The 18,399-nt window shown below is 35.8% G+C and overlaps 1 protein-coding gene across 2 annotated transcripts in view; it reads right to left on the bottom strand.

Moving 5' to 3' along the window:
• cdh10b (cadherin 10, type 2b (T2-cadherin)) overlaps positions 1 to 18,399 on the bottom strand; it is a 113,877-nt gene that overhangs the window by 31,077 nt on the left and 64,401 nt on the right. For both annotated transcript variants that reach the window (XM_087276890.1, XM_087276891.1), the window contains exons 5-7: positions 17,453 to 17,620; positions 12,874 to 13,061; positions 10,864 to 11,117 (exon numbers count right to left, since the gene is read on the bottom strand). In XM_087276890.1, coding sequence (XP_087133016.1) covers positions 10,864 to 11,117; positions 12,874 to 13,061; positions 17,453 to 17,620 — 610 coding nt within the window. The remainder of the gene's footprint in view (positions 1 to 10,863; positions 11,118 to 12,873; positions 13,062 to 17,452; positions 17,621 to 18,399) is intronic.

Genomic DNA, 18,399 nt, shown 5'->3' with positions numbered 1-18,399 from the left:
ATGTATTTATTTGTTTGTTTTAATTTTGTCTGTGACAATGTGGTCTGCACCATTTCTGACAAAAATTTCTTTTTTATACATTTGTTAATTTGTTTGTTTGTTTGTTTGTTCATCCCTTCATTTATTCGTTTGTTCGTTTATCTATTTATTTATTTGTTTGATTGTTTGTTTTGTTAAATTTTGTGTCGATGCAGTCCGCATCTATTCTCACAATTTCTTTTATTCATTTGTTTGTCTAGTCGTTCGTTCATTAGTTCACAAATACAAAAGTCATTTTTATTTGCCCATACAAAAGTATTGTTATTCCTTCCTTCATTTATTTATTTATTTATTTGTTTGTTTGTTTTTTGTTTGTTTGTTTGTTTGTGTTTGTTTGTTTAAATTTTGTCTTTGACAATGTGGTTAGCACCAAGTCTGACAAAACGCCTTTTTAATTAAACTGTTAATATTTCACCCTCTTTTTCTTTTGTAAATGTTTCACACTTGCTACAAAAAAGTAAAATAAATAACTAAACTCGGGACCTTGAGAACAAAAACGTGCCTTATTAAAATGTTAAAACTGCAATATAAAAAAGGTCAAAGATTCTTTGTTAAAATCAGGCTTCAAATGTTTAACTAACTTTGAAAAATATGTATTCTGGTACATTTAAGGCATGGAGCAAATCGTTTACCTGTTTTCTGTTTTACGCATTGCAGACTAAATTATTTTGAATTATGTCATTATAATTTAAAGGGCACCTAGGTTACCCCTTTTTCAGTTTTAATATAAGTGTTTTGCGTCTCCAGAATGTGTCTAAAAAGTTTCAGCTCAAAACACCGATCAGATTTTTCATTATACCTTTTATAAGATTTTATGTTATACATTTTTGCACCAGGGGGCTGTTTTGTTGTACTGCGCCTTTAAGGCTAGTCCTTCCTGCCTACCGTTTCTGTCTCCTCCCTCGGCTGCGTCAGACAACAGATCTCTGATACGAGATCTCACGTATCATTTGTAAGAAATACTACAGTAAGAACTTTACCAATGAGTATTTGTTGTGCAGTTGCATCGATGAGTGTGTGTGTGTGTGTGTGTGTTTATCACCCCAATATCACGGTCTATACACTACACATAATGTCTGTCCAAACAGTTTAAAAAGTAGACTTTTCACCATAAGTGCCCTTGTGTTTTTGGAATAGATATGACACATAACAACATAAATCTTTAATGTGGCAAAAAAAAGAAAAGAAAAAAAAGCAATAATCAAGAAAATACGTAATAATTAAGAAAGTCTGCTGAGCTAGTATAGTGGAAAATTATTTATTTAAAATGAGTTTGTCATTAATAAAACAAAATTGGCTTTATCTAAACAAACTGTATTTAAATGAATGAAGCAGGGCTGATGCTGGCTAATAAAATATTCAGTGAATGTATGTATAAAAAGATATAGATATATATAAATATATATAAAGATATATTTTTTAAATGATTTTTGTCAGTGACATTTTTGTCCTGTACAGAGCTATGTGTAATGTTTTTAAGTTGACATACACGTGTTAATTATTGATTTTTAACTCTGCTCCAGGGAACTTTCAATGATTTAAAGATTTTCTAGTAATCATCCTGTGCTTTGTCCTTTTCAATTGCTTTTTCACTTCGAGTGGTTTTATGGTTGTGATTTCTGCCACACCGACTCACCAGAAGTTGAACCTTCCAGATGGAAATGTATTTATACCGCAATCGATTGAAAAGCCTTCACTATACACAGTGGGGTTTATTCAACTATTTAAAGCCTTAAGAGCCAGTTAGCTGTACTGTTGATTGAGGATAGTATTAAAGGGATTGGAATTCTTAGAAAATAAGTAAATGCAGTTATTTTAGAGTAGCCTTAAAAGTTCTATCTATCTATCTATCTATCTATCTATCTATCTATCTATCTATCTATCTATCTATCTATCTATCTATCTATCTATCTATCTATCTATCTATCTATCTATCTATCTATCTATCTATCTATCTATCTATCATATATTTTTCATTTATTTATTTGTTTGTTTTTTGTTTGAATAAATTTTGTCCTTCCATCCATCCATCCATCCATCCAACCATCCATCCATCCATCCATTCATCCATCCATCCATCCATCCATCCATCCATCCATCCATCCATCCATCCATCCATCCATCCATCCATCCATCCATCCATATATTTGCATTATTTATTTACTTTTTTGTATTTTTCAAAACTACTTTTTTTAATTTCAAAAGGGATCAACATTTCCGTTAAGTATTGTATTAAACAGACGAGGTACTTGTGAAATTAGAACATCTGGATTTTACTTTAGATCTGGAAGTCTTTTTTAAGGCCAAAATTATTATCGCTGTTAAACGTTTTCTTTTTTGATTGTCTACAGAATAAATAAATAAATAAATAAAATATTTTTTTTTTAGTTACCTGGGTCAAACGCTTCCAGTGAACTGTATGCCGTTACAAAATTGGTGTGTTTAAGGTCTGTCTTTAAAAAAAAAAAAAAATAAATCAAGGATCCCAACTGCCTGATTGATTTACAATTTAAAGAGGGTCTCAGAATGTACAAGAAGCCCTGCATTAATACACATTTTTACGCACCATGTTTTCAAATATTTACATTTATTTTACTCTAGTATTTCAATAGAGTTTCTGCTTGCCTGCTGATCCTGATGGGAATGTACCTGTAAATGGCTTTTCATCTCGGTTTATGTTTTAACAACTAAATGATTGCTGAAGTCTATATACCTAATTAACTTTTAATTACATCACAACATCGACGCTGTAAAAAGAACCGTATCAAATTGAAAAAGTCACATTAACCGTTCACCGGAAGATTATTTATGTGGAAAGAAACACTAGGGTCCCTATCATACACCCGGTGCAGTGTGGCGCAAGGCACGGCGCAGTAGTCTTTTGGTAGTTTCAGCTTGGCACAAGAGTCGTTTTGAGGTGTTGCGTCACGCCGTTTAAATAGCAAATGCATTAGCGCTCATTTGTGCGCCCATAGGTGTTCTGGTCTAAAAAGGAAGGCGTTCTGAGGCGCACTGCTGGCACGTTGCTATTTTGAGAAACTATAATAGATTTTTCATTAGACCAAAACTAACCCGGTCTAAACTCCGGCACAGAGTTGCGCCTCGCTTACGCACTGCTTAATACGCACAAGAGAGCACTAGGCAAATATCTTTACATATGAAAAAAATTAAATATTAAGGATATATATAGGATATAATAAGAATAGATATAGGATATAAATATAAAGGATTAAAATATTACAAAACATATTATTTTCTAGCCTACATAAATATAAAAAATCACTGCTTTTATGTCTTCTTCATCTCGGGAGGCTTTTTCAGTTCATTTATAACAATTTGCTTTTGTATAATGTTATTATTATTAGCAGTATTATTTATTATATCCATATTTATATTTGTTTTATTAAAAACAAGCTTAGATTTGCCCACTTGCCAGGTTTTAGACCATATGGGGCACAACATTTGTTTTAGGATATAACTCAGGTTTTTGAGCTCATTTTGTTATTATTGTCCATTTATTTGTTTGCTGGAAATTAGAGCTGAATTTAGAAATAGTTTTGAAACAAATATTTGTGCTTAACAAACAAAAGTATTTATTTATAGACTAATTGATGTCTGTGCGTAAAGGTTTCCCTATCCAAGAGCTTATGTGAAAGTAGTTCCATTATCTCTAATTCTCACGCAGTAGATGCTCTGTTTAACAGTTTTCTGTTAAAAACTGTTAACTGTTTGCTAGTGAAATGCTCAGATTTTCCACTTAGAAAATTAATTTAGAAAATAAACTGAACCCTTTTAGACCATGCGCCATGACGCAAAGCAGGTTTTCCCGTCCTTAAATTAGCAAAAACGCGTCCCGACACGCCCTGAAAGCGTTTGCGCCCTGCATTTTGCGCTCTGAACATGGACCGTGAAAATAGAGCCCTTAGACTTTGCGTCCTGTAAAAAGCGAATGCGCTCTTGGCGCGAGTCAGCTGACTCTTAAAGGGAATGGGAGATGAGACTCTAATTGGTTTATTCTCAAAACACACCTATAACTCATTAAGAAAATAAACTCAACCCTTTTAGACCATGCGCCGCGGCACAAGGCAGATTTCCCATCCTTAAATTAGCAAAAACGCGTCCTGACACGCCCTGAAAGCGTTTGCGCCCTGCGTTTTGCGCTCTGCGCATGGACCGTCAAAACAGAGCCCTAGCTGTGCATATACCCTATAACCCTAACTTATACCTAATTAATCAAGTTAAGCCTTTAAATTGCCCTTCAAGCTGAATACTAGTATCTTGAAAAAATATCTTGTAAAATATTATGAACTTTCAGCATGGCAAAGGTAAAATAAATTAAACAGAAATTGGGGAAAAATATATACAGGGGGGCTGATAATTCTGACTTTAACTGTGTATCATGTCAAACAGCAAAACCAGCACACTAGCATTTAAAACCTGACAACCAGCTCCGCCATTCCTCACAATGGAAAAGTATCACCGCAGAGCTAATAAGTGCTCAAATTTAAAGTAATCAATTATGCGTTATGCGTTGAATAGCCAGCTGTGACGAGCACCTTCCTAGCCGAAGCAACTAGCAACTATCAATTATCCTTAACCGCACATTGCGTGTTGTGAATTTTGAAGTGGCTCGTTTGAAAGAACCCGAATGCTAATCACTCCGCTGATCCCCTGCCTTTTGTTTTCACGAAATAAGAAAAGGAAATCTTTCCTATTAAACCCATTTATCAATGTCAGCTTACATATTCCGCTGACATTTAAATATGCAACTGAGTGTGACGTGCTTGAGCGAGCCAGAAGGACAGGCTTTTTTAGAAATATGTCTCATATATATATATGGTGCAGTTCAGACAGGAGACAAGACACGCTCTTTCACATCAACTTTGTGACTTCTAAACTCTGAAAGGAAGAAGGGGGAGAGGGGGAAGATAAAACAGCGCCTGTATTCATCTTGCCAAACTTCCGGAGGGAAATCACCAACTGAGGCCCCATGAATAATTTGCTTTTCCCCCCGCTTTCACACACATACACACACAAACGCACGAACACGCTTGGGAACATGTTGATGGATTGGATTTAACCGAGCACAAAACATCTGATCAACACCCAAAATGTGCAAGGCGAAGACGCTTTCTGCTTGATTCCCGTACTTCATAATGAACTTTAGTTTCTGAGATGCTTCTGGGAGGCACTTTTCAAGGTGCCATTTTGATGTTTTTTTTTTTCTTTCTCTCTCTGGATGTTGGACGTGAGGTTTTTTTTTCCTCATCTAAGGTGAAAAGGAGCCACTTGTTTGTTAGCTTCATATTGAAAAGCATTTAATTACCAAGTCCCTCTGTTCAAATCTCTACTGGACCATTAAATTGCCTGTTACAATGGCTAAGATTATCTGTTGACAGAAGCCTCCTTATTAGCTAAATAAGCCTTTGGATGGTAATGAAAGTGATATAATGAGCGCAACAGAAATCGAGCATCGCTTTCACAACAATAAAAGAGTAAAGTGGTCATATCATGCAGAGTTATGCTTTTTTCTGCAATCTTTTGGGATTAAAGAGGTAATTGTACTGAAACACAGCAGCGTTCAGAACAACTGTGGGAAAGTATGTGTTTAAAAAAACTAACTAATTAATATTTGGGCTGGGCTTATTGGTTAGCACTGTCGCCTCACAGCAGGAAGGTTGCTGGTTCAAGTCCCAGCTGGGCCAGTTGGCATGTTTATTTGGAATTTGCATGTTCTCCTCATTTTCGTGTGGGTTTTCTCCGGGTGCTCCGGTTTCCCCAACAGACATGCAGTATACTGTAGGTGAATAGGATAAACTAAATTGGCCGTAGCGTATGAGTTTGAATGTTGTTTAAATAAGCTATGGAATGCCCTACCCATAAGAATCAGGAATGCCGTTTCTCTGGAATGTTTTAAGAAACTTCTCAAGACTCACCTTTTTACCATTGCTTTTAACATAGATTGATTATTTTTGTTAATGTTATCCTCCAATTGCATTGAATCGTTCATATTTTAGTGTTTTGTTGAGGTCTTTTTTTTTTTTTTACTGTTTTTATTGTTCTTCTTTGTTTGTTTTGTATTCCTGTAGCACTTTAGGTCTGAGAAAAGTGCACTATAAATAAAATGTACTACTACTACTACTATTATTATTATTATTATTATTATTATTATTATTAATGTCAGAGTGTATGGGTGTTTCCCAATACTGGGTTGCAGCTGGAAGAGCATCTGCTGCGTAAAACATTTTCTGGATAAGTGGGCGGTTCATTCCACTGTGGAGACCTCTAATGAATCAAGGGACTAAGCCGAAGAAGAATGACTGAATAATATTTGAGCCTGAACTGTGATTCTTAAAGGGATAGCACCTCCAAAAATTGAATTATGGTACTCACCCATAACTTGTTCCATATTTAGTCGAGTTTATATCTTAATTTGAACACAAAATGAGATATTTTGTAAAATGCTGGTTGCTTGGACCCACACTAAAAAAAACACACAATGTTTGATGTATGTTCAAGCTATTTATTTTAAAAGAAGCTGAAACCATGTCATTCTTGAGTTTTTAGGACACATAATTGTTTCATTTTCAATCCACCTAAATGAATAAGTTAACTTAGGGTGTACTCAGAGTAGGCAGAGTTGTCTTGAACGGTGCTGAAGAGCAATCGTCCCCCCATTTCTCTCCCCTGACGGCCTGCATTCACACTGCATTTTGCCTTCTGAACCTGAGGATGCTTGCTTCATTGATACGACTGTTCAGATTAACAAGAAGAGAAGCACTCTCGCTCAGCAGTGGAAATTGCTTTAGTTCTATCATTTTGTTGTATTATTAGCTGTTTGTGATGCAGTGACACACAGTACAATATTTTGCCGAACAGATCCACAACTTTTGACACTCAAATGTTCATAAAGTCAATGTCTTAGGAGGTATTAGGAGGTTTGCTGAATGTGCAACGAGGGGTTTACATCTTTGAAAAGCTGACAGTTCACGTTCATTAAAAAGTAAGAATGATTAATAAATCCATATGGAACAGTCCCTTAAAAGTGATATCACATCTTCAGTTTTGAGAGTACCGCGCCAAAGCCTAACCGAACCGTGGTTTGGCACGCCTCTTCCAACCAGGCCAGGGCCGGACAACTAAACTACGCCTGGGCACAATTTGGAGCACCCATACTTGTCAAACGAACTGAGAAATGTGCCCGGGCATGGATAGCCTAGTGCTAGTGCACTCTTAATTTATTCATCTTGTTCCAACACAAACTGATCACCTAGAAATCAGCATTTTTTACAGTGCACTGATTTTCATAGTGTTTTAATTTAATTTTATTTATTTATTTATTTATTTTTTATTTTTTGTACTTTGGAAGTCCATAAGTCCCAGGAACCAGCCTTTTTCAGAATATCCTACTGTATTTTGAACGATAGAAAGAAATGCATGAAGGTTTAAAACTACATGAGGGAGAATAAATAAGGAGGCAGTTGTTTTTAAAGATGAGCTATCCCTTAAAATAGTCTTTTAATATGTCATCAGTTCATTAATTTATTCATTTTACTTTGGCTTAGTCCCTAATTTATAAAGAGTCACCACAGTGGAATAAACCGTCAACTATTCTGGCATATGTTTTACGCAGCAGATGCCCATGCCCATACACTCACACATTCACACACACTCATCCAGTTCACCTATACTGCATGTCTATGGACTGTGGGGGGAACCGAAACACCTGGAGGAAACCCACGCCAACGAGGGGAGAACATGCAAACTCTGTGCCCACCCTTTCATCAGTTCATTATTGTTTTAAATATGCCTCACAATAATGTTTTCATTTATACTATTGTTAGACTTTAATTGTGGTAAAAATGCACGATAGTCACTGTTTTGTTTTAAAAAAAGAAGAAATAAAACAGGACATGTTCTAATGTACCAACAAACTACCCATAAACTGACCCATAAATAATGAAATCATTCCTTAAATTATTAGGTTTTGTTTTCATCACTAAATGTCACTCGGACTGTGATCATCTTTGCTGAAACATTAATGGGTGAAAATTGAGGTAATGGACCCTTTTCACAGACTCGGGATGTGTTTACACAGTTATTAACAGTCTAGATTTTCACTTTAAAAGTACATTTAGTACACTGTTTGTTGTGTTGTATTATCATGGATAAAAAAAAAATATATAATGCTTTTAAGTAAATGTGTTTAGTATACAGTAAAAACAAAGGAGATAAAGCAAATCTTTGAACAGTCACCAGAATTACATAGAGTTACACATTATTTGTTAGATATTTTGACCTAAAACTTCACATACACACTCTAGGGATATCTAATACGTCTTGTAAAAAGGAAAATAATAGGACCCCTTTAAAGGCACCCTTTCCTAAGATTTGTTTTATTAAAATGTCACAAAAAAAAAAAAAAAAAAAACTACAGCAATGTTAGATATTTTGCTGGCATATATACTAATAGAAAACCAAGAAACACTGAGGATTCTTTAATATGTTGTGTGTATTATTCAGCCTGATCTCACAAGGAAATGTAAGTATTTTACATTTTGTAAGTTTAGTGGCTAATTTATTGGCTAAGAGTTCAGTCGTATGGCAATGTGTGATTTTAGAAAGGAGGTGTGGCACCCAACCCTGCCCCTAAAACTCTTCCATCATTGGGGGATGAGCAAATCGTACTTAATTGTACCAATGAGATTGTACGAATTCATACGAATAAGCTACAACTACTACATCAAAATGTTAACAATTGCCGTGAGATTGTGTTGGTTTTATTGGACTGCATGGAGAACATGCACTATGGCAGAACTCTAAGTGAAGTTTATGTATAAACAAATTTCGAGAGGATCACATGCTTATGATTGCTAGCAGCTGACCCGCATTATCCAATTCACTACGATCCAATCAGATGACTCCTAAACTACTATAAATACCCTGGGGTTTATTCCATTGCTATCTTCGTTTTGAAGAGTCCCCCCTTCCTCCCCTACTCCTCCTTCTTAGACGGGTGACACGGTGGCCCAGTGCCTAGCACTGTCGCCTCACAGCCAGAATGTCTCTGGTTCCTGGCTTTACCAAAACTAGCAGACATTTCTGTGTGGAGTTTGCACTTCTCCCCGTGCTCACGTGGGTTTCCCCCGGGTTCCCCGGTTTCCTCCCACCGCCTAAAAACATGCAATTAAGTCAATTGAACAATCCAAATTGTCAACATAGACACGCTTCTAGTTAGTAATTAGTTTCAAGAGCATTCACTTGTTACAGCAGGGGAGTTCTCGAGATCTACCTGAGCTCAAACTCCCCTCCCGCTTTGCAACGGGAGGGAGCCCTGGGTTCGAGGATCTCATGAGCTCCGGGCTCTCTCCCGGGACAGCATGCCAAACAAGCTTTATAATTAATCATCAGCTAAGTGTGAACTCTTGAAAGTGTATTTAGTATGATAAACAGTGCTGCTTCTTCTCCACATGATCATGAGCGGAAGAACCGAAAGCGGTGACCTAAGCCATAATAAAAGCTCTGCTGCTTTTGTGCTGTATTGTGCTCGTCTCTCATCAGCAGTTGATATAGCTGTCTCTTTTGCTTTGACTGCTTTCAGCTTTAGTCTGCTTCACACTACCATGATGATACATTTTGAATGCTTAAATATTCAACCCCCCTAGTTTTCCGCGATTTAAAAATCGCTGAATTCAACACAAAATCAACAAAAAGTCGCAAATATCCTAGCGAAATTATATAATTATAATCAAACTATATTTATTTCAGTTTGCAATTAATTCTTTTACATGACTTATAAACATTGCATACGCAGCGCACGTGATGTACAGACGCGCTTCAGACTGCAAAAGAAAGTGTGAGCAAACGTCTAACAAGCGGGGCAATGGAACAGACAGAAAAGCAAGTAGCTTACGATGAAGGTGATTGATTCAAGGATGACGGCTGCTGCATGTGACAGAATTGAAGGACATTGTATGTGCTTTACATGTCTGGCTGGTATTAAGGTGTGCGTATAATCGGTAAATGTTTGCATTTAACTCTTTTCCTGCAGTTAACGAAAGAAAACGCTTCTCTGTCATTGACAAGTTTTATGGCAATCTGTGTTTTAGGTGTATTATGGTAGGGGAAGCCCTATCGCATGTCCTCAGTGATGTACATCAGTGTTTCCCAACCACATTCCTGGAGGACCACCAGCACTGCATGTTTTGGATGTCTCCTTAGTCTGTCACATCCATTACAGGTCTTTCAGTCTCTGGTAATGAGCTGATGATCTGAATCAGGTGTGTTTGGTTAAGGAGACATGGAAAAATGTGCAGAGCTTGGGGTCCGTCAGGAACGTGGTTGAGAAACACTAATGTACATGATGTCAGATGCTCCGGGGAGAGAGAGGAAATAAGATTGTGGATAAAAATAAGAGTTATACAACCTTTCTTTGGCCTAATCCCTACCGTTTTAGATCTGTTTTAGATCTTGTTTTGTCAAGAGACCAAAATAAAGAATCTTTTTTTTATTTTATTTTATTTTTTTTTATTAAATTGTCAACAAATTTCTGGGAATTACCACCAAAAAAATTGTCATTTTGTCTTAAAATCTTGAAAAAAACATTGGTTCTAACTATTCACATATGATTTAGTAAAGACTACAACTCCCATGATTCCACACTCAGTCACAGCATCATCAAAATACATCTTTGTTTGTTGTGAACATGCACCCTCTAGTGGCAAAGATGACATTAACTTGACAATAACTTTAACATAATTCAATTGAGCTACTCATGGTTAATGTTTGTGGTGTTCATTAAAACCAATCAGTACATCTACTCACTTGACCAGGTGGCTGATTGTATCCGGGTCCCGAGCTGACACTATCCCAATGGAGCTTCCAACAGGGCTGTCTTCGTCCACCTCGAAAATGTACAGCGCTCGACTGAAGACCGGAGGTTCATCCACATCCGTGACAGTGATCCGGACTATCGCCGTGTCGCTGAAAGGCCCCTGTTGCTCAAAGCGTCGATCTATATGAGTGTTGGTCACCTGCACCCGCAGTGAGTACAATCTTCTGCTCTCGTAATCTAGTTGCTGAACGAGAGAAAGGTTACAAGAGGAAAAGATAAGATGTTAGGTCGCTCTGAATAAAGGGAGGCTTACTTTCAGGATCTTTTTTTGAATTCTGGTCTATTCGGTCACAGATTAACGACATGCTCTTGTGATGTCGCCCTAAACTTTTTCCTCGTTTTTGCATACGTTCTTTGAAGGGTGCTTATCGCCATGCCTTTTCTTTTGAGTTGAATGCCTTTTATTATAAAGGCAGGGCATTCCTGCTTTAATGCAGCCTTTTAATTATGAAACGATTAAAGACTCAAGGTGCGATCTTTTACCTTTCGCTCATTCAGGCCGTCTTCCGTAGCTATCTTTCATTCTAGTTTAAGCAATAAGATTTGCATAATTGCCTGAGCTTCGTCAAAGCCTGACCTGACAGAGAGAGAGGAAATAAGCTATAGGCAGATTTCAGCAGGCAAATAGATCCCTGCGCCACACAAAAGGGAAAAAGGGACTTTTTGGGCTGTGAATAGAATTAAGCACCTTTGTAAAGTTGATAGGACACGAAGGCTTCGATTTAGGGGATTACTTTCTAAGCACTGCGCTTTGTATAGGCGCGTGCATATAAAAGAATGAGAATGAGGGGAAACCGTCACATGCTGTGGATTTTATTTCCAAGCTGCGACTTACAGTGTGATGTGTAAAGGTGCTGTATGTAAGTTTTGGACATTTCTAAGTCTCAAAAATACCATAATACTGTATGTTTGCTAATATTTAAAAAGTACATGATGAATGAACATATTTTTTATTTGAAAAGTTATGCTAAAATCAGTTATTCCAGATTCCGCGATCTCTGAATCCAACACAAAATCAACAGAAAGCTGCACATTTTTGCTATCCTAAAGCATTCTTAATTTAAACGCAAAATAATTGCAAAAAAGAAAAAACAAAAAACAAAAAAAACATCCTATTCTAAACCATATAATCAAATTGTGTTTATTTTAGTTTGCAAGTAATTGTTTTACATCACTTATAGACGTTGCATACATAGCGCACGAGATGTATTTGAATGTCTCTCGAAAAATGTCTAACCTGTGCCCTCACAGTCTAAACATTGTGTGATCAAATTGAAGGATATTATTTTTGCTTTACGTGTATGACTGGTAGACTGTTATGATGTGCGTCAAATCGATAAATGATTTTCCCTGCTGTTGACGAGAGAAAACGCTTCCACGAAAAACGTTCACGAGTTTTACAGCAATCTGTGTTTTAAATGTATTATGGTAGGGGAAGCCTTAACATGTGTCCTGAGTGAGGTACATGATGTCAGATGCTCTGGGGAGTGAAATCTGAGAGAAAAAGTAAGATTGTGGATAAAAATAAGAGTTATACAATCTTCTTTACCATTTTAGATCTTGTTTTATATTTATTTATATATATATATTTATTTATTTATTATTATTTATATATATATATATATATATATATATATATATATATATATATATATATATATATATATATATATATATATATATATATATATATATATATATATATATATATATATATATATATATATATATATATATATATATAAAGTTTTTAATCGCAAACGTGTCTGCAAATTTCTTGGAATTACCACCACAAAATCTGTCATTTTTATTGCAAAAAATTACTAAAAAATCTTGAAAAACTAAGGGGTCTGAATTGACATAAAATCAATCCACATAAAATCCCCACATAATAAAACATGATTTTTCAAACAGACTTCATAACATTTGGGATTGTTTACCTTCTTTACCATTATCACTCCTTCTTGGCTAGTGCTGTCCGTGATGATATTGAACACATCTTGCCCATCCCCTTCCAGGATAGAGTACCACATCTCTGCGTTCTCCCCCACATCTGCGTCGTATGCTTTGATCCGACCCACCGATGATCCGATTTCGGTGGACTCGGGAGTGGAGAGATGGTAGTTACCTGAAGAAGAAGAACAAAATAAATCAATTGAGTAAACAGTCAGGTGTTTGTATGAACTCTTTGTTCTCGGGTGAGGCGCTTCAGCGTGCATTTGTCTGTTTGTTTATCCTCCTCTCGGGGGAAAAGCGGTGCTGCCTCTCAGTGGTTATTCTTTAATAGAATTTCAGCTCCGATGAGCCATTGGAGAAGGTTCTTTTTAAACCCAGTTTGCAGAAACTGTTTCTGATGTGGCTCTTGTATTGGATTTGAGACTGTGGCAAAGAGAGAGGGATTATCACCCCAAATGAAGCGCCTGCTGCGCTCTCTTTCTCTCTCCCCATCCCTCTGTCTTCTTTTTCTATCCCCCCTTCTCTCTCTCACTCTAAAAGCCGCTTTCGTTGGAGATTTTGTTTGAGTTCACATTGTGATTCATTCTGGTCAGTCACAGAAATGGGCCCCCGAGCATTTCCGACTGAACCACAATGTTCGTGTTTTTATGAAATATGACTTGCAGAGAAACCCATGCCATCTGAACGCTTAATTTCATATGCTGATTGAGCCGGAGTCTATTTGCAAGTCCAGCCACAATTCTCCTCATAAACACTGCTAATCTAGCCCACATCAATTATTAAGAGTTGACTGGCAATCAAACGAGCGCGGATTTGATTTACACCTGCTGGGCTTATTCTAAGCCTTTTGTTCTCTGCATTTTTTCTCCCATAGAATAATAAAGTCAAGATGTTTTGCACTAAATTGAGTCATTATTTAGTTTTATGTGACCTAACATGCACTGTTTTTGGTGTTGTAACTTTAAGGCCTCATTTTGCAAACATCCCCTTGTAGCTTGAAGCATTTTGTATGTGGAATCGTGGCTACTTAACACTTCTTTTTTTTACTTAAAGTATTAAATTATGAGCTAAATTAAATGGTAAATCACTCTGCCGTCAACACCAAGGTCATGGATTTGCTTTCCTGGGAGGGTTGTAGCTTGAATTCATTATAAGTTGCTTTGGTTAAAGTTTGATGTCAAGTGTGTTTAGTCAGTTGCATCAATCAAGTCTGAATTTGAAATTCCAGTTCTGTTCTTAAATTTATGTACCAAACACTCTCTAAAAAAATGCTGGGTTATTTCAACCCAAAACCTAGGTGAAATAGGTTGAAAACATAGGTTTACATTTCATTTTCAAACCAAAGATTGGGTTGATTTGTATTTATTACTTATTTTTATTATATATATATATATATATATATATATATATATATATATATATATATATATATATATATATATATATATATATATATATATATATATATATATATATATATATATATATATAATTGAAACAACCCGTATTTGTTTACAGTGCAGCATACAAATGAGATATTCTTAAAAACCCTGTGATTATCATCTTTAGTATCATGTTTGCTTGATCACATGTAGCTTTATTAAAAAGGATAGTTCAATTCAAATTAAAACTGTGACCATTTTCACTCCCTTTACTTGTTTAGAGTTTCATTCATTCACTTTCCTTCAGCTTAGTTCCTTTTTTTTATAAGGGATCACCACAGCGGAATGAACCGCCAAATATTCCAGCATATGTTTTACGCAGTGGATGCCCTTCCAGCCAAAACCCTGTACTGAAAAAACACCCATACCCATACCCACCCAACATCCATACACTCTCTCATTTACATACACTACAGCCAATTTAGTTCATCCAATTCACCTATAGTGCATGTCTTTGGACTGTGGGGGAAACAAACATGGAGAGAACATGCAAACTCCACACAGAAAAGCCGTAACTCAGCAACCATCTTGCTGTGAGATGACAGTGCTAACCACTGAGCCACCATGCTGCCCTGGGGTGCGTTTCCCAAAACCATCGTTAGCCAACTAAGGTTGCAAGTTCCGTCTTTACAAACATGGTTTGTTGATTTGCCATTTCCCAAATCCATCACTCCAACGAACATTCACAAATCGCGTCACAAACTTGAGCTCTCGCAACTATACCTCTGGAGCTGTAGTTTAAAACATAGTTCCTGGCTGTGTTCTATTCTCACTTATCCCCCCTATGCGCTATTCATTTAGAACATTCTAACATTCAAAGTTGGAATTATGAAAAGTAAAAAAGCATTAAAGTCATCACTCTTCGGTTTAATTTGCTTTCAAAGTATTTTAACAGTTCAGTTTTAGCAATCTTCATGTTTACAAATGTGCTCCCTTCGCAGCGCACTTTTAAGACATTGATGTCATTTGGAACACAACCGCATGGCGAAAGCTGTTGGTGACCTATTATTTAAAAGCTGAATTTATGTTACATCTCCAAAGCTTGTGAAAACAAAAAGCATACGTGAATTCTTTTAATTTATAATAGGTTATTTATTAAGTATCTGTACTGTATATGACATAGACCTGTTGGTTAGAACTTTGTGCTGTGGTTTACAAGTGTCCAATTGTAAAAGAAGACTTTTAAAAAATAAATAATCAAACAATATCCTACTTAATAATAATAGTAATAATAGTAATAATCATTGTCATCATCATCATCTTCATTAATACTATTAATATTATTATTAGTATGATTTTTTTATTTCTAATACATAATAATTCTTAAGTTTCATTTCTTGATAAATCTCCTCATTATTTATTTTTTTATATGAATTATATATAGTATTAGAACACGGGTTAGCTTTTGCAAGTGATTTTATGTTTTACAATATGATATGTCAATCTCAATAATGTTTGTAAAGAAAACAGGCCCTATATGTGCCATATATTTCAATTAATATGGAAAGCGAGTGCATGTTTTTACCAAATCTAATATTGGATTTTTTTAAAAATGCGTGTTGGTGTAAAACAATGTAAGTTGCACAAATAAATTATATGGTTCTTCTCTAAAGAAGTTGTTACTCGACCAAGTTTACAGCATCATAATGGGCGTTTTACGTTATAACTAACCTGGTTCAAGCGATGAAACTATTCAAAACTATGCGTTTTGGGAAACATTCGTCACTACCTCGTTTTTTTCCCCGAACGATGCATCGTACCATGATAGTTCAGCTGTGAGTTACATTGTTGTTTGGGAAACGCACCCCTGATTGAGTTTCATTCTTCCGTTAAACAAACAAGAAGCTATGTTTCCATATGTTAAAACAGGTAGCCATTTAATTTCATAGTGTTTTCATAGATGTCACTGGCCTCCAGTTTCCAACATTACAACTTAGGAAACTGAGTTGAGTAAATGTTATATTAATATTAATGCAATTTAATATAAATATAAGTAATAATATTATATGCAATTATTCATCATCATTTACTCACCCTTGACCTGCTCTAAACCAGTTTGAGGTTTTTTGATTTGCTAAACTAAAAAGAGGAAATGTTGGAAACCGGTAACCATTGACTTCTTTATATGTTTTTCCTACTATGGATGCCAATAGTTAGAGGTTTCTAACATTCTTCGAAATATCTTATTTTTCAAGAGTTCACACTTAGATAATGCTTGACTATTTTAGCAGGTTTGGCATCTTGTCTCTGGAGAGAAACCTGAGCTCGGATGAATGAGCCCTAGGCTCCCACCTGGTCAATAAGCATTAGGAGGGGTACGAAATCAGGTAGTTCTCGATAACTTCCCAAGAATAGACTGCTAACTGCACCAGTTTTAATGTAGTATGTGCTTGTGACTTTTGTTGCAATTTTTTATTTATTTATTTCTATTTTTTTTTATTTTGAGTGTGGGAGGAAACCGGAGTACCTGGGGAAAACCCACATGAACACGGGGAGAACATGCAAACTCTGCACAGAGAATGTCGACTGGCTCAGCTAGTGTTTGAACCACCCCCTTGCTGTGGGGCAACAGTGCTAGCCACTGAGCCACCATGTCGCTCGAACTTAAAATTGAGGAGGAGGGAGAGGGATAAAAAAAAGGGGGGGGGGTGAAGATGAGGAATGAAGTTTAGGCTAGATATTTATATTAAATTTGAAATGATCCGATTGGCTAGTTAGTGATTAGTGATAGGGATCAGCTGTAGTCAATCCTATCACGTGCTCCTCTCGAAATTAGTTTGTGAAACTTCACTTAACTCAACTGAAGAAAAAATAAAAAGGAAACAGTTCTAGAGCAGGTCAAGCTGGGATGAAAAGGTTGATGGCAGAATAATTTTTTTGGGGTGAATTATCCCATTTAAGTAAACAATTTTATAATTATATTAAGCATATACTTATTAATGAATATTTATTTTTTCAGTATAGTGCATCTTAATTCAGTAATTAACAGTTAGTTGTGATTTTGGTTAAGAAATGCACATTTCTTTTTCCACAAAGCGACACCTGTTTCTTTGTAGTGCAGTTCTAGTTGCGCGTCCCTCAGGTCAACACATGGTGAAAGGAGAGTATGTTTTTTTCTTACTGTGAGGGAATCGAGGAGGGCTATTGTTGACGTCCAGAAGAGTGATGTTGACTGTTGTGGTCCCAGAAAGACCTCCCATCTGTCCGGCCATGTCCTTAGCCTGAATCACCACCTGATAGTGCTCCCGGTTCTCCCGGATCATGTTTGGCAGAGCCGTCCTTATGACGCCTGTCAGGATAGATGGACACAGGTTTCGTTAGGTGCTCGCTAATGAGCTTCTCTTTCTTCATTATTTATATGTTAATGTCACATTAAAAAAGAAGGCTGGACTGGGGAAAAAAAAAAAAAACATAACCAAGGAAATGAATTCCCTGCCGTAGGGTATTTAAAGTGCAAGTTTTAATTGAGTAGGATGTCAATCTTCATATTATGTTGTGATAAGGTTATTAGTACATGAGACCAGATTTATTTAATTCAACCAGAACACACTGAAATTAGACTTAAACTAAAAGCTTTATTTAAATAAAATATAGATAGGATTTTATGAAACGTAAAACTAAAATTGTGCTACACTATGACACTTATAAGAAATAATATATAATGAAAGAAAATTTAAATAAAGCATGCATATGGCTCTAAATACAATCTGTCCAGAAAATGCCTTTTTTGTCTTGTTCTAGCTTAAAACAAATAAATAAATAAATATAATTTTGCAGAAACAAAATAGTGTATAATGTTTCTTGTTTTCTGTACGCAACGATTATTTATTTATTTATTTTTGCAAATGATATAAAATTACAAAAAAGTTCAATAGCAAGCATGTATTAATTATTATAATTAATAATTTTACACTAGTAACCGTATATATTTTTTTATTTTATGTTGTTTTTAATTTTTCTGAAAATGTTCCTTACAAAAGTATTTCTGCCGCTTGTCGCATGCACTGTAATCCTGCTACGCTCTCATAGTGGGAAATGAAAACAAAACAATTCTTCTTCTTCCACTTG

Source organism: Danio rerio, chromosome 12, assembly GCF_052040795.2.
Source record: "Danio rerio strain M-AB ecotype USA chromosome 12, GRCz13ab, whole genome shotgun sequence".
NCBI classification, from domain to species: Eukaryota; Metazoa; Chordata; class Actinopteri; order Cypriniformes; family Danionidae; genus Danio; species Danio rerio.
The sequence above is the reverse complement of the archived record's forward strand: the minus strand, read 5'-3'. Positions and strand labels throughout refer to the sequence as shown.